Source organism: Chiroxiphia lanceolata, chromosome 8 (genome assembly GCF_009829145.1).
Source record: "Chiroxiphia lanceolata isolate bChiLan1 chromosome 8, bChiLan1.pri, whole genome shotgun sequence".
In the NCBI taxonomy this organism is placed as follows: Eukaryota; Metazoa; Chordata; class Aves; order Passeriformes; family Pipridae; genus Chiroxiphia; species Chiroxiphia lanceolata.
In genome coordinates this window covers 13,973,174-13,990,179 of record NC_045644.1, presented here as the reverse complement: position 1 = coordinate 13,990,179, position 17,006 = coordinate 13,973,174, and the positions used below count along the sequence as shown (strand labels likewise).

The 17,006-nt window shown below is 40.1% G+C and overlaps 1 protein-coding gene across 5 annotated transcripts in view; it reads right to left on the bottom strand.

The window, feature by feature from the left end:
- Positions 1 to 17,006, bottom strand: part of BTRC (beta-transducin repeat containing E3 ubiquitin protein ligase) — a 121,785-nt gene that overhangs the window by 53,193 nt on the left and 51,586 nt on the right. For all 5 annotated transcript variants that reach the window (XM_032694598.1, XM_032694595.1, XM_032694594.1 and 2 more), the window contains one exon: positions 7,637 to 7,726. In XM_032694598.1, coding sequence (XP_032550489.1) covers positions 7,637 to 7,726 — 90 coding nt within the window. The remainder of the gene's footprint in view (positions 1 to 7,636; positions 7,727 to 17,006) is intronic.

The following is a 17,006-nucleotide window of genomic DNA, read 5'->3' as shown; positions in this document are numbered from 1 at the left end:
CATGCATCAGTGGGCAGTGCTGCAGCGCACGCACGCCTCACCATGAACTCGCTCCACACTACTTCCCCTCCCTGTCCACTCCCAACAGCAAAGACGCTGGAGCCCACCCCACGTTAGCCCCCATCAGTCTACAAAAGCAGCCTCATTTTTAGGCGCTCGTTTGCTAGGCTGAGCTCAGAACTCGCTCTGCCTTCAGAAATGCGACACTCGGCCACACCAATGGCTTCCCTGCAGTGGGGTACACTAGGAAATTATTATTCCAGCGTTTTGTACCACAAGCTTTAGCATAAGAATTCGACGTATTTTTCAAACAACTTTTTCTGTTCTTGTATTTGAAAAACACTGAAGACAGATCTAGTTAATGTCATGTATTCTGTACCATCTGAGGATGCTGTCACTGCAGGTGACTATTTAAGAAGCAATGCTTCTTTTCATGTTTGCCCCCATTTATCACTAAAGACACTGATGACTTGGATTCCAAACAGTTTCACATTTCTAGCATAAAGGATCCCAAAGTACTTCGGATATGCAAGTCGAGTTTGGTTCGTAACACTTATCATGGTGAACACTTCTTATAACCTTAATGTGACACATCTTGAATGAAGACCTCAAGGCTGTAATTCTTTAAATAGCAAACACATGGGCTGGAACTACAGCATGTGACACCACACATAATAGTTGTGGGGGAGTTTTGATTAAGGACGCCAAGTCAAGTTCTAGACAATGAGGGGATTCCATGATGATTCAATTTAGAAGGGAGCTCCAGAGTTCTCCAGCCCTGCCTCCTCCTGCTCAAAGCAGGGTGCATTATGAGGTCAGATCAGGTAGCTCAGGGCTTCATTCAGCCTGGTCTTGAAAACCTCAAAGGATGAAGGCTACAGAGCATCCACAAGCAACCTACTCCAGTTGACTGTCACCACCACGAAAAAGCTCTTCCTTATAACCAGTCAAACCTGAGATGGAGATTCTAACATCTGTGTGGGAGACCTTCCAGTATGTACTGAACTCAATTTCACAGGTAATGCAATTTGCTTGATTGAGATTCCAAACTAAGGGCTCCAAAAAGTAGAAACATCTCCATCGAGTTGACCAAACTTTGAAAATTATTCTTCATATCAAGATTTTGCATACCACCTGCCTGACCATCCTTTGGTCAGGCAGAGCTTTGAGAACTGATCTCCAGAATACACTTAGAGACCCTCAGCTATAAAGCAATGTATGAGTTAGCTTTTATAGTAATATTTCTTCAAAGCCTCTGTTGCATTTAAAAAACCCTCAAGTGTAATTCTTTTTTAATTTGTGGTTTCACTGACATGCAAAGTCATTTTGGGTGGTAAGAGAAGCAGAAATGACAAGCACTCCACAATGTTTGCATAACTGAAGACTAAAGAAGCCTGTTTACACGTAGTTTAACACTCAAAAGAAACTCTGAACAGCTGAAATGCCTTATAAATAGCTCAGACCCAGAGGAAGTGCAAACGTCTGCATTGTGAATTGTAGATCTTAATTACAGACAATGGCTGGTATAGCAAGTAGCACGGAAAAAAAAGTGAAACAGTTGCACTGTTCATGGTTGGCAATAATTCTTCAGGAAAATATTTACTATCAATCAGTTATGAGAAAAGGGACTCTGCGCTCATAAAACAGCACGTTGCTTCTCATACCAGGACCATTTTGCTTCAGCATAATCTGAATTTAAACAGCTTGTTTCCTGCGGATATAATTTTGGAAATAAATAAAACAAGTCTATCAAAATCTGGAGAATGTCTGTGGTGGGGTAGAGTGGGGGGAGCAGGAATATCACATTTCTTTCTCGGTCATTTGCAAAGAGGTTATTAGACCAAGGGGAAGATAAAGCATAAAGACTGTCTTGACCAAAAAAAAAACAAAAAAACAAACAACAAAAAAAAGAAACAATTAAGATAAAAGTAGACATACAAGGTTTTGGATAAACCTTCCACTGAGAATTCAGTTTCAAAGCACCTTTTGTACATCAAGTAATCCCAGCAATGTCCCTGCAATGCATGCCATCCACACAACCCTCTCATTACAGAAAGAATACCTACATACCTACAACAGAAGGGTAAAATGATATGCTTACACCTCTATTAGCCAGTAGCTAAGGTAGCATTTATCCAGTTTGCAACAGCCTCAAAAACTGCTGTCCCTCCCAGAGAAAGGTATATGCAAGACACAAGAGGGGACACTCTTACTGAGGGGTTTGGAACTGAAAGCATGTCTACTGACAGCCCCTCTGCATCACAACACAGAAGCTTAATACTAAAAATTAAGCTATGAAGGAACATAATTTCTCATTAAAACAGTGGAACAAGTATCAGGAAACTGAATGTTGCTAGTCAATAATATTGTTCATGATCGAATTGCTCTAATTTCAGTCTCAAGTACTGGAAAGGCTTCAAAAGCACTATAAAACTATGCATTCTCTGAAGATATACTGACTCAGTGGTATATCACAGCAGAACTCTGAGCTGGTTGTGCTATTCACACAAAGTAAATGCAGGGACACTCTCTGGAAAAAAGAGCCATCAATCTGTGACATAAAGGGACTTGAGAGTACAAGAGGGACACTCTTCAGATCAATTTGTCCTACTGCCAACTGGAACATCCAGCCTGGAACCCTAAATGCTTCTTTATTAAAGAGTACTTGTGGTTTCTCCTTTGAATTTATATAAAAATTCTTGGCTCAGTGTTATTATTGTGCTGACTACGTTTGTTCTAAAAATTTGGAAGTAGCAATGCAGAAAGAACTGACAAAGGAAGGAAGATTTCAATTACCAGCTACTTCCACCACTCCTTGCTTTAGCTGAATCATCCTTGAGTGTAAAACGTGTAGCAATAGCTAAATAATAAGATGCATCTTTGAAAGGAAATTTCACATGGCATACTGTAAGTGCCAAGGCCTGTTCTGTGTTTCCAGAATTGAGCAGAACAGAGCTCTCTCCCCCTGTACACGCAGCTTGCCGAGTAGGTAGAACATCTCTACATACTTAAGCAGGACTTTTCATCCAAGCATCAAAAAAGTATCATAGAGTTACATTTCACAACATTTCTCCAAGAAGAGTATTATTCAGTTCCCTTTTTGAAGAGAAGCAAGAAAAGCCATCATGGCCACAGAGAATAAAATCACAGTGCTGAAGATAAAGGGTATACATAAACCCTTTCTAGATTACCAGTTCAATACATTAACCACTGCACATTTATCATTACAATGAGCAGCAATCAAAGATTCCCTAGAAGACTCAAGATGCTTAAAAGAGCCTGAGAAGTCCCTTGGTTTGCCCGGACCTTAAAAAGCAGGACTAGTTACCACACGTGAATAGCAAGGAGTGGCCTGAAACAGAAGTCTAATTTTTCAAGGGTGGTGTGCATGATTACATTTTTCTTCCTCCAATTTCCCTTAGATAAAAATAGAGGCAGAAAACCTCTCCCAGCTGCTGCTGAGTTCAGAACTAAGTAGAAACCTGGGGATGCTGTATGCCATTTCGAAGGTGTCTCAGTGCTGTCTGTGGCAGGTATTCCACAGGGTGCCTATCTCTGGCACAAGCAGGAAAGAATTCAATATCCAAAATAAAAACTGAGAACACTCCTTTGTGTAGCAGATACAGATGAACTGGAACTGACCGTAGGAGTTAACAAACAGAAAAGACCTATCAAACAAATGCAGGAAATGGGTATTGACTGTAGAGCTCTGATATGAGTTGTACACCAGTCTCTTGTTGAGAAATAAAAGAGCCCTTTGAATCAAAAAGATATTTCCACGATCCAGGGAAATGCAAAATCTAACAGACTCCAAGCAAAGAGCAAAACTCAAACCTTACACAGCCCACATTATGAAAGACTGGGCTTTATGAAAGACTTCTGTTTGAAAACAGGACTACATATAACCCATCCATGCAAAGACTCAGCCAAGGAGACTGGAAACACATCAGAGCACCCCTCACCACATATCAAATATAAAGTGTGAAGGTCACCAGAGAAAGTAAGTGGCCCTGGGTACAGAACAGAATTGAAACTTGTTTGCACACCCAGGAGCATCACAAGAATCCTAGTGACATACCAGATGCCAAGGGACTTTTAACTGTGTCCGTCTCTAATTGAGGATGAAGCACACACCAACACCATTATCTGGCCTGAAGATACTGGCTTACAAATATGGAACAAACAATAGGAACAGATGCTCATTTGGCTGGATTTCAATAAGCCTCATTAAAATCAAACACCCTGTCCTTGGAGCTCAGGTTCATGCTACATTTCTACCTTATTTAAGCACCTAGCACCAATTCCTGAGAAAGCTGTCCACTTGTGGTTGCACACAAGTAGTATCATAAAAAGAAATCCTCTCACAGACATTTTTTTGGTTTCTAAAGAGACAAACAGGAGGAGTTTCGATATATATCTTTGTGTGTGTACACACACATATAAAAATACAAATAGAGACTGCATTTCCTTTTCAATGACATTATATTGGATATACATCAGACTTGTTGATCGCTCACAAGCAATGGGCAAAAAGATGCTAAAAGAGTAACAGAGAAACTCCTACACATGGGAGAGAAACGATGTTAGCTGCTGACACATGTGGCATCTGTGCATCACAATATATGATTTTTAATTTAAGATCCCACCTCTTCAATTAAAACATGTGCACACTTTAAACAATTTCCATTGCTCCTTTCTGGCTTCTACTCAAGCATCCCCAAGTCCTACCAGTGGAGTTTCAGAGGACAAATACCAGAAAAGCAAGGCTACGAATAAGATACAAAGATTCATCAGAACATGATATTCTAGTTTTATTTTTAAATGTCTGAATAAAACTAAATAATTCATAGGTTTGCAAAAGTGACTGAGCACATGGCTGCACAGGCGGCATGACTTCGCAAACAAAACCAAACAAAGTTTCCTAACAAACATGAACTTCCTTGAGCTGTCAAAAAGACTGTGGCCCTATGCTACTTTCCATATCTGAATATGCATATCTATTTATTGCAAACTTTCCCCCCCTCCATTTTAGGAAGAATGCCACCTGTTAGGTTGGTAATTTATATCTGGATATCCTGTACAGAAGCTCTCATTCACAAGAGAGTTTAATGGACAGACAGTGCTTCAGTCTGAGAAAAGGTACCTCAATGTTGATGTGTGTGGCCTCAAGGGAAACCACATTTCATTCTTTGAACAAACTTTTACAAACATCAAATACAAAATCAGTAGGTGCCATTTATACAGTGTTAACAGAGCACAGTTTTCTTTTCTGAAAGTAGATGCAGAATCCGAAATTTTGTTTTTAGAAAAACCATCATCATCAGACTGACTGACACATCTGACAAGCATGTGATAATGCACACTACGGCTCCCAGTCAGGGCTGATACTGCACTGCAGAATCAGAGAAGGTAAGCCTTTTTGTGTTTCACTGCAAGTTTAAAAAGAAAATTGAAACCCTCAAAATACATTCGGAGAAGTGCTGCAGATAATGAAACCTGCGGTTATACTTTCCAGTATTCACCTTCCTGACAAAACATTTTAAAGTCCAAGGCTGTAAAACACATCAATCATGGAGGATAAAACTCGTCACGTGCATGCAGCCTAGGAGAAGGCCTCTGAACTCTTTAAATCCCACTTAAGCCCTTCACCTGGGGAACATTTAACAGTTGTGCCATTTGCCTATGCCATCGCTGAGCCATCTGCATTTAGATAGCTGGGTTTATAAATGCTTCAACACTTCTGGAATTTGAAAGGCAAGCTTTCTTAGAACCTATTTCATTTGGTTTGTAGCTAAGAAAGCAAAGGAAAGGAGTACAACAGCCAGGCAAGCTAGTACTAGAGGAACTGTATCTCCAGAAAAGTCTTTATGTTTTTTCATATATATATGTGTGTGTGTGTGTGTGTGTATACAAACGTGTATATAACGCATATATGTATATATATGTTTTCTGATATATGTTGATGGCAGATTGCCCTAGAGCATACATACACATATACTGTCCGACAGCATACAGAGACAAGATACTTAAAAACATACACTTTTTCATCTCCAGGGTGACGCTTCACATTCATTCTCAGTAGCATGAAACAAGTCTTGCTGCTCTTGCCTTCAGCCCGAACCACACCTCTCACCCACCATAAACATAACTTTAGGAGAGTTTACTTTTTAGGGCATTAAGATGTTAAAGTATGTAATTTCATTTAAAAGAGGCACCACTTAAACTGGCTGTACGTCTTGTACCTCCTTGCTCCTTAGTGAAGCGATTAGGTCAAACAAGACACTACAGAGCAGATGGGGTTGAATGGACTTACTCCAGTTAGCTTGCTGTGAGTTGCTTTATGGCATCAGAATGATGCTGCACGATGAGACAACTCAGCCAGAGCTGCTCTGCTGAGAGAGTTTCACCTACTCTGTATCATAAAGCACCTTAGGAAGAAGTGTGCAATACCAGTCATCTCAAGAATGGAAGTGCTGGTATTAAATATCAGCTCTTTGTACCAAGACTGGTAGCTGCTCTCAGAAGTGCTTCTGCAGTGGGAGGCAACTGGCAGGCAAGCACAGTTTATGAGTGCTAAGCCACCTGCAAGCACCATGACAAACTTTTATGATAGCCAGTTCCCTGACAAGAATCAAAAGAAATAGGACATCCAAATTTCACCAGCAAAATCCCAGAGAAGATTTAGCTGGGAAATTATCTTAAAGGTCAATACAAAAGTGGCCCCTGAAGGGACAAGGCACCTTTAACAACCATTCCAAGTATGAAAAAAATGGACTTCAAGAAGATCAAGGAATAAAATAACCAAAAGAGAAAACGGGCTTTTGAGTGGTCAGGTTTGTGGTGACAGAGGAGTAACAAAATGCCAGCTGGTTTTAGTAACAGATGGCTGCATGCACTGATCTGCCCTGCATGCCCATTCTAAACTTCCTTTCAGTGGAAATACAAAGCTTGCACAAGGCTAAATGCATCCTTTGCACAGGCTTTCTAGACATACTGCATCATGGTTCAAATGTTCTCCATTCACAAACAGCCCTAGATGTACATTGTTTTACTGTGGTTATGCTGAATTTTAAGAAAAGAGGGTGGCTAATGGCACCTCACCTTTTTCAACCACATCTACCCCAATTCTCAAGAAATTATTTTTCTGTGATAGGCTAATAAATCCATTTTCTTACCATTATGACTGTGGTATCTCCCTCCTCCCTTTTCTTTAAATACAGCATTCACTGTATTTTAATCGAAAGGTCTTTCTTTTTGCACCTTCCTTCTGGCAGCTAAGAAAGGAACCACGATACAAAGAGCTCACATGGAGTATTTTTAGTATCTGGACATTTATCATTTGAAGTTGCCACAGCTAATTACATGGCAGGCATAGGTCATCCCACTGGAAAAGCCTATTGTATAGCAGAATGAACCCTTCAATCCTAGATAGCTGAGGACTCAAGTATTCATTTCCAGCAGAGAAAAACAGCAAGTCTGAAATCTCTACACTGAAGAACAGAAAAACCTACCCAAAATACTTACTTTCTGTTTAAATATTTTTTCCTAACTGTAATTTTTAACAAGAACTTTTCTCTGACTACCAATGAACAATTTGCTGAAAACCTCTCAATACCAAAGCCGTTCTCTTACTTACTTTGGCCACACAATTTTCAGTCTTCATAGCAGTGCTTCCTAGACACACTGTTTCCTGGTTTAAGCACAGTCTGGCACAGCTGTTGTAGGTCTGCAGAAAGATTAAAATGGTTATGAATAGAAGAACACGATTTTCTTTCAGGCACCATATTTTTGGCACAGGAACCCACAACTCTACTACATTTCCTTTTTCCTAAGGTGTAAATGTTTCAAATTAAAATAAACTAGTTTACAGCAAAAGCCTATATTCAGGGCATGCATGTCCTCTGAGCTATGTACAATTTTATAGTTCTGATATACAAAGAAAAAGATTTTTCTCCTCTGTTCCTTTGAAAAAGGAAAAAGTATCTGATCTCATTTGTTCATTCTTTCACAAAATGCTGCATAACTGAAAAACTAAAGCAAGCTGATTCCTACACATTAGTTAGCACAGCGTATGTCAAATGTTAATAAATATCTCCTGACTCTATCAGGTAAAATAAATGGGGACAGTATGAAAGTTATAATCAGAAGGGAGCAAACACAGACCACATCTCACTTGTATTTAATCTTCCCAATTTTGGAAAGCTTTTTTCATTTTTAAAGTACAATGTCTTTTTTCTTTAACACTGTCCTGCCCAGGGGGTCCTCAGTTCTAGCTGCAGACTTCAGAGTCTTTGCAGAACACTTTATTCATAGTCTCTCCCATTTCAAAGGGAAGTGTATGAACAATACTTAGGAAGTGGGTTTAAAATTATATTTTGATTTGGCCATTTAAACCAATATGCCTGAAGAACTTAGGAATTTCTAATGGAGGTTCTCTCTTCCCCCTCCCTTCAACACCTTTTTAATTACTACTTGATTAAGTTCACATTTTTTAGTAGGAGGAGGAATACAGTAACACCTAAGAGCTTCAGTATGGGATTAACCCTCCAGCATGTGCCACCACTTAGAGAAAAATGCTCCCATGTAAAAGTGGCAGCTCAAAAGCAAGCACAAACTTGCTTTGTTGCAAGAGTAGTAAGTGGACCACAGAGATGACATTGCTACCTCAAAGAGTTGTGTGGGGAAAACCCAAGAAACATGCTGAAAAAAATGAAATTAAACTTGTTACAACGACATTTCCAAGAGCACTAAGTAAAACATACTAACACTCATTATATTTTTAAGATTGCCTTAAGGGGAAGACACACAAAGATTTGTAGTGAACTGCCTGTCAGTTCTCTCCCTGTAACAGTCACTAGCAACCTCTCAAGATCTTTCTTTCAGGGCTCGCTACAGATTTCTAGTTGTTCGATTTAAAACTAATTCAACACCAAATCTGCTACAGGTTACAAAACCTGTGGACAACACTGCCATGTTAAGGACTCCTAAACCTCTCTCTCTTCTCCAAAGCTACATCACCAGAGCCAGATTCCCTCAGCACCAAGAACAACAAACGACCTCATCCTTTTGCCCCTCTGCCAGAGGCCTGACTCTGTGGAAGATGCAGACAGCAGCAGCAGAAAAATGGCAGAAGAACACATGGCAAAAGATCTCAAAGGCAAGAATGCAAAGGGGATTATGCTGAGTGATAGGAGATATGTCCACAAAGCCAGTGTTCCCAGCAGTGCCCAGCCTGGGGGGATGGTAAGCACCAACCGATGGGAACTGAGTGTTCACAATCAAGTTTATAACATTCACCTAAGTTCTTATGATCCTCATGAAACACTCCTTACTGCCCACCATGGGAACTCTGTGTACTAGTTCTGGTGGATCTGTACTGATCCAGCACGGTACAGACACTCTTGGGGAAATTCAGGAAATCACAGTCCTTGCCACCTTACCTATTTACAGAGCCCCTTTAAAGTTCACCATGAAATAGAAACAAAAAGGAACCCAGAAGCCCTATCTTCTCCATTCCTTTAGAAGTTCATATTTTACTTCTCAGTGAGCTCTCTAGCTGGTGACAGAGAGGAATGCAGAATATCCTGGCTCATGAGATCTCTTTACATGTCACAACATTGATATCTGCTGTGACTAGCAGCAAGCGAGCAATTTCTCTCTGGATCCAGAAAGAGAAACTGAAAAATTCAAACACATGAATTCTTTCAAGGCGCCGTGCAGATGAACAGAGTGCATCTTTCAGCAGGGGAGGTTCAGATTCAAACTGGATTAGGCTACAAGCAAACAGAAGTCTGACGGACTCAACTTAGCCTCTTACAAATATTTGCCAACATCATAAAACCATTGCTCTGGTATGCACAGAACTTTCTCCTCAGAAGAAAGACCAGAAAGGCATAAACTATTATAAATGGGGGCTTAGATGTAGCAGCCCAACTGGTAAATAAAAAGTTGACACCATCTGCTTTGCATTGACATTCAGACAATACCATGCAAACTTCATTTTACAGGCATGGTACTAGTTAAATTCAACGAGATTGTGAAGAAGAAAAACCATGAAGAGTTGATAAGATTCTTTGCTCAGTATTTATATTTGTGTAATTTAACCCATTTATCATCAGTCTGTGATTTTTTTCATTTGCAGTTTAACTCCTAAAATTCCAGTCACAGTATTTATGCACAACACATCTGCTACATACTGTAAATTTTATGAGGAGCCCTGACTTGAATAAAGTTACTATAACTCCACTTTGCAGATCAAAAGCTCAGCCACAAAAGCATTTACTGAAAGCAACAAGGAAGCCCGTAGCTCCGTGAACTGAATCATGAACTCAGATCTTGTCAGCCTTTTTCCTCTCAAGACAGGTATGCACAAACCTTGGTAGCAGGCCAGCTTTTTAAAAGCTGGGCTTACGACAGGCTTTCTCTCACACTTACAAATGGGAAAGAGTAGACAATGCAAATACACATTGTGAAAAACTAAATTGCTAAATTTAAAGACGCTAGCACTTTCTGAGAATGAAGGAAGCTCACTATGCACTATTCAAAAGTTATGTGCATGTCAGGATGCAGACACAAATAATTATTCCAGTGTATTGCTTAATTTTTATTACTTTCATCCACACATTACATCTCAGTGAGAAACAACTGAACTTCCAGTGTAACTTCTTCATTAAATCCCACACCACCAGGACTAGTGATATTTGATGGAATTAGTATAGTACAAATTTAAAGCAGATAAAATGAAACATTTCTTCACACAGGAGGCTTGCTGCTCCAGGACACTGTGCAGAGAAACATCATCAGCAAGTGGAAAAAGAGACTAAACAAACTCATGGACAGCAGGACCACAGAGTACTCAGCACAGATATCAGTCATCCCAAGAGCAACAGTGCTAGATGCTGCAGGAGCAGGAGGGCAGTAGAATACCAAAAGAGACCAGACTTGTTTGCTCTCCTTCAACAGCACCTTCCACTGACAGTGCTGGAGTTGGCAGTGGATGAGTCTGACTGACCCGGGCATTCCCATGCTAACAATATCCCTCTGCCCTTGACAAGATGCCAATGATACTTCAGTTCCTCCTTACCACCCTTTTCAGCCACAGAAGGAGAGAAGAATGTGCTTTTCCTTGAGAACCAACTTTACACAGTTTATTACATAAGGATCTATGCACGGGCCAAATAATCATTAAGTCCTCCAGCAGCTCTTAGCTTCTCAATAGAAGTTATGGGGAAAAAGAGAACATTAAAGGGAGTATTTATCATGGATTCAACACATAAGGATGCAGATTTGAGAATAAAACATAAAGTGATCTACAGTTCAACATAAATTACTATCTCTGCAAAGTTACCAAGTTCTTCTGTTGTTATTTTCACATTCTCACAGAAGAATGCATTATTAGCCTTGTGGGATGAATAAAGAGGGTAAAGAAGATTCACGCACATGTTCTACAATATGTTTTAAAGGGTTGAAAGCAAAATGCAGAACAAAACCTAGTTCTCCCTTGAAGTCCAGGGGAAAAAGAGGTAATGTCACTCTATTTAATAGGTCTCAATGGAAATGTATTGACAGTGTTACGAAGAAACTGCATCTGGTTCATGAAGCCAAGTCATAAGAAGCTGGTAGAATATTGTGAAGGCAGTACTGTATGATAGTCTCCTAATGTTTCTCTGTAGGCAGCAGTTACTGGCTACTGCAAGACAAAAAACAGCTGGACGTGGAGATTTGGTCTGATATTGTCATACTTGTGTTTGCACACTAATAGTTAGCAGTGAATAGACCTAGTGAATAGAATAGTGAATTCTGATAGCAGAATAAATGTCATATCATCAAGTAATAATGCAGAGCCCTTCATGTTAGGTGAAACATTTGATGGTGTCTCATGCTACACTGCAACATCAGAGTACCTCCTTTCATTTGTTCCAATGCCCATAGGAACATTGATCAACCTGGAAGAAAAGCAGGAAAATCAAAGCCAGAACTAAGTCTCAGAAAAGTAAAATTCTGCAGATCACCTTTAAAGCTTGACCCTTTTACATATCTCATCTAATCCGCACCAAAACTGTTCAAGTTTCTCCTCACCTTTCAAAATAAGAGGTTTCTTCATCAAGGAAAAGTAGTCTGAAATGGTAGCCTGGTTCAACACCACAGGCAGATAGCTTTGCGTTGGAGTGCTTTAATATGTTTTTATATTGCATATAAAGCATGCAAACATAAACCAGTTTGTTGAAAACTACCCTCTTTGTGGAAGCTGGCTGTAATTCTGAACAAGTTTTCAATTTTCACACTGCTGCTAGGGTAAAACATTTTAAAGAGTTTAATTTTTACAGTGGCTTCAATGACACGAGATTATCTAACAAAGTAATGGTTAATCAATAGAGGGTTTAGTTGTCAGGTGAAACATATAACACACTAAAAGGGATTGATTGCAAGACTCCTCCTTATTTACTGGGAGGTATATATTTAAAATGACACAAACTTGTTACCAAGCTGCATTCCTTTAACCTTGCAAAAGCCGTTTGAGAACAGTGTTAAGCAGCCCTATAGCCAAACAAGCTCTAATGAAAAAAAAAAAGAAACCTAAATATATGGGAGCACCAAATCATGTCAGAAGCAGGGGAACCACAAAGCTGTATTCACTCTCAGCCAAAGGCTTAAAATGCCACAGAGGCGCTAGACTATGGTTCACTAAAGATAGAGCTGTATCTGATCTCATTCTGTAAGTGTCTTTGGTTACATTTTTCTTTTTAAAGAAAGTATGATCCTGCTCTTTGACACAAACACATAAACATTTCCACTCTCGTCTGCGCAGCTCTGGATGAACACTGAGTGCCAACCAGAAGACTCGAACCCCAGGCAGAACTCTGTGTGTGTGCAGCTTTTCTGCCAACTGAAATCCATTTCCTTGGCCATTCATTCTGAGAATCCCCAGTCCCTGAACAAAGCTCCACTTTTTAATAGAAGCTGCAACCCAGGAGTTCAATAAGATTCCCCCCCCAATAGTTAGTAATTACATGATTTATCAGAGAAAGATAACACTAATAAAAACACAGCAAAAAGACAAAACCCATACCCTCCCTTCAAGTCATTTTCAGGGAAAAGATTATTAAACTGTTCTTTTTGAACAAGGGCTTTTGTAGCTAAGCACAAATTGCCAAACGGTTAGAAAAAAAGTTATTAGACTCAGAAGAATTCAGCAGAAGTGGGAAGTTATATAAACAAATCACTCCAGCAGATTTGGAAAGATCGCTTTCATCTTACTTAGAGTCTTAAGAGACTTGCATTAATTACCCTTTAAAGGTCTTTCACATGGACTATTTAAAATAAATGCAATTTATTTATTTATTTCAAATGAGGTGCTTCTTCTGAAAGAATTAAGTAATCTCAACAAATTTAAAAACGTTTTTATAAACAGGTAATTAAAAAGTAGAGTAGAATTAAGTCAAGCTGTAAGACATTACCCAGGATTCGCCTTGACTATTTTCCTAAGATGAAATTTTTTTTATCCCTAGCCCAGCCTTGGGAAGGACAGTCTCCACAGAAAGTCGTAAGGCAAAATAAAGACCAGCCAAACAAAAAACTAAATCATTTACAGGATTTTCCCTAAAGCACAATTTGTCATATTGCAATTACACCTTGCCGACTGTGAAAGCCAGAGACCTTAATATTGCCACTAGAGGGAAGACGTGTCTCAACACATGGCAATGGTAGTTGGGGAGTGGGTTTTCTTGAGCAATTACCATAACAAAGCTCCCTTGGCTATGTGTACCTTCTAATTACCCAGTACAATTAAAATGACTTACCTAAAACAAACAGGGGGGGAAAAAGGCCCCTAAAACGAAAAACCTAAGACAATACAAACAAAAAGCCTTACTCCAGTCTGCTTGTTATCTGAAATTACATTAAAGCTGAAGATCTTTTTTTCCTCATCCATCAATGCACAAGGGGGAGAAACACAAAAAGGAGCATGTCACAATGCCCAACACCACGGGGTTGTTCAGCGATGTAAAGCATTAAAACAAACAAAAACAAAGAGCAAAGAGAACTAGATCTCTTGTTAAAGAAAAGAAGGAAAAAAAAAAGAAAAAGGAAATGTCGTGGTATTTAGCCATCTGGTAGCTGCTTGAAAACAAATTGTCCTCAAAAGAGCAGAAATACAGTATGTCTTCTCCCAGTTCATTGGCTTATGAATCAGGCTTCTTTTTCTACCTTTTTTTCTTTTTTTTTTTTTTTTTAAATATAGGCATGGTAATATTAGACTTCTGTGCTACTGCTTTCACTTCCCTCTTGTCCCACTGTGCAGACACAACCATGGTCATCCCAATCAGATCCAGTTATCCAACTTGGATGCATTATTCGCAGTCTTTCAGGATACATCTTATTGGACCCATTGTTCAAAATCCCTCGGGATTTTTTCTTTTTCCTGACAGCTACTTGCTGATTTTTAAACCCTTAAATCTTTCATTTTATAAGGCACATCATTAAGGGAAGATGGCAGCCAAGTGATTTTTCTTTCCATTGACAATTTGTGACATTTTTCCAGCAGCGTGCAAGGTGTTGAAAACCTGGCAGCTGTTACCTCCTGGGATGAAGATCCTTTTTTATCCTCCCTTGACAGTTTAACTCAATGGGTCAGCACCTTTAAAGACTGCAAAGTACCACTGAAGTGGATGGAGGCTTGAATTACTGCTCCCTCCCTAATCAATGTAAACCCTCACTGCAGGTGAAACTCTTCATCTATAGAGGTGCATGGGGGAGGAAAATGTAATGCCCTGAGCCAGATGGTTTTCATCTTGTTTTTTAAAGAAGAAAGGAACACGCTAACAAGGGGACAGCTACTTTTGTTAGCTTCTTGGCCTCTCTCATGGCTTTCGATCCCCAGGGTTCCAGCCACACAAGAGAAAGAATACAGAAAAACATAAACACTTAAAGAAATATAACTAGGGGGCTGGCAACACGCTGCTTTCAAAGAGCTGAGAGCCCTGTTCAGCACTTTATTTATCACTGCCCACGTTCTTCGGATGGTAAGTGGACATGGACACAAAGGGCAGAGGGGAGCAGACAACACTTGCAATTTACTCAATTACAGAGGAATGCAGCAATGCGGCAGGGTGACAGATTCCTGTTAGCACTAATGCTGAAAGAGCCCAGTGGCCTTTCCACCACAAGGCAGCATTCCCATTGTAACTTAGACTCTGGCACATCCTGCTTTGGCCAGCTTTTTAACATGCATTAAGTGTCACAAAGGGCTGAAAATTATTTTTTGGTGGTTGTTTTGAGAATAAAGAGAAAAAAAGGTCAAAAGAAAAAGAATCTTGCAAGTAGGACTAAGGGTGTACTTCTAGCAATTTCAGGGGGCTTTTCAACCAGCAACTCCTTACTAGCAAGTGTTACTCACGTAAAACGTGAGGTAACCAGGACAGCTTTGTAGACCAGGTCTGCCCTGCCTTGGTCAATTCTCCAACAGAAGGTAAATTTGAACTGCAGCATCTTCCCCTGAGGGAGGGAGGGACCCTCTCTCCCTCCACACCATGCAGCCTTCTCACCCGTTAAAAAAAAGGGCCTCAACTTTGCACATCAGAAATACTTTTGCAGAGGAGAGGTATGCCTGGTCAGGAGCCCTAAGCAGTCGAATGAGGCTGCCAGCTCAAAGTAAAAGGTTGACAATTGCTACTTTTTGTTTTTCCTTTGCTCTACCTTCTTCATCCACTCTGCTTCTCACGGTTTTCTTGAGTATTGGCTTAAAAATCTTAAGATCAGACTGTGCCCATTTTAACTCTGAAATAGTGCCTACAGCATGTTTTAGGTACTACATGTAATTTTAGAAAATTATCTCAAATCTGTACGAGTGAATTGAGGTAATATTTTGTGCCAAAACAGTAAGAGGGAACATTCTTGAAAACGCTAAGGGGCTTGTCTGAATGGGGTAACAGACAGGGTATTTTTCCCCCAGACTTCCATCTGGAAGCTTGCAGAAAGATAGCAGAGTCCAATGTGAGGTTTGCAGGAGGTACAGTGCAGCAGCCTTGCTGCTGCCAGCTTTTCCCCACAAGGCACCTTTGCCCACAGATGAACCACAGCAGCAAAAAGCACTTCATTATCGCTGCAATGAAGAGAAGGGAGGGAGAGTTTTAAACAACCTGCATTGTGCCCATCTTCTTTAAAAAGCAGTGGGGTAATCAAGTTCAGGGCAGCCCCGGACAGCTGCCCTGTGACCTATTCATGTTGACCCCCACTATTCATCACTTTCCTTAGGACTGTGAGGGCAAGCTCCCGGGGAGTGACCACCACAATAGACACATACGAGCCAACAATAATACAGTGCCTGAAAAAAAAACCAACAAAAAAAAAAACCAGATGGCACTGCAATAAATTTACAAATCTGCATTCATGGCTCTGTTAAAAACACCCAGAAGCTAAAAGGCTGGAGGGGCCCCCAGAGAGCTTCCCCTTCTCAGTTTCTAAAGCCCGTCTCTCTACCCAAGACTATTGAGCTCATGTTCTTCATAAATGAAGGATGGAGACATAGCCCCTAAAATAACAAATGTCTGACCTAATCAATCTAGTGTTTGGGTCTAACGCTAAATGATAGGCACTGAAAACTAATTATGTTTTCTGGCAAGGAAGTTGAATTAAAATGGAAACACACAGGTTAAAAAGGCACTGAAGCATTTGCGAGTCCCTTTGAAAGGGCGGCACACACACACACACACGCGCGCGCGCGCTCACACGCAGGGCTTGAAACAGGAACCTGATTCAATAACTCATGCATTTATTTTTAAAATGAATCAGATTAGTCCCATGTGTGACCTGCCGGTCCATCTGTATGAGCTGGACTTAATGGGCACTCTTCTCACGCTTACTTCAGTTTGAAGTATGAGAGAGATAAATTTAGTTTAATTTTCAACAGATCAAGCTATCCATTTTCCAAATGGACCATCTGGATCAGCCTATTAAAATTAATTTATAACTTTGCAGTGTGAAAATTCGTTTGTTAGCTTAAATAAAGT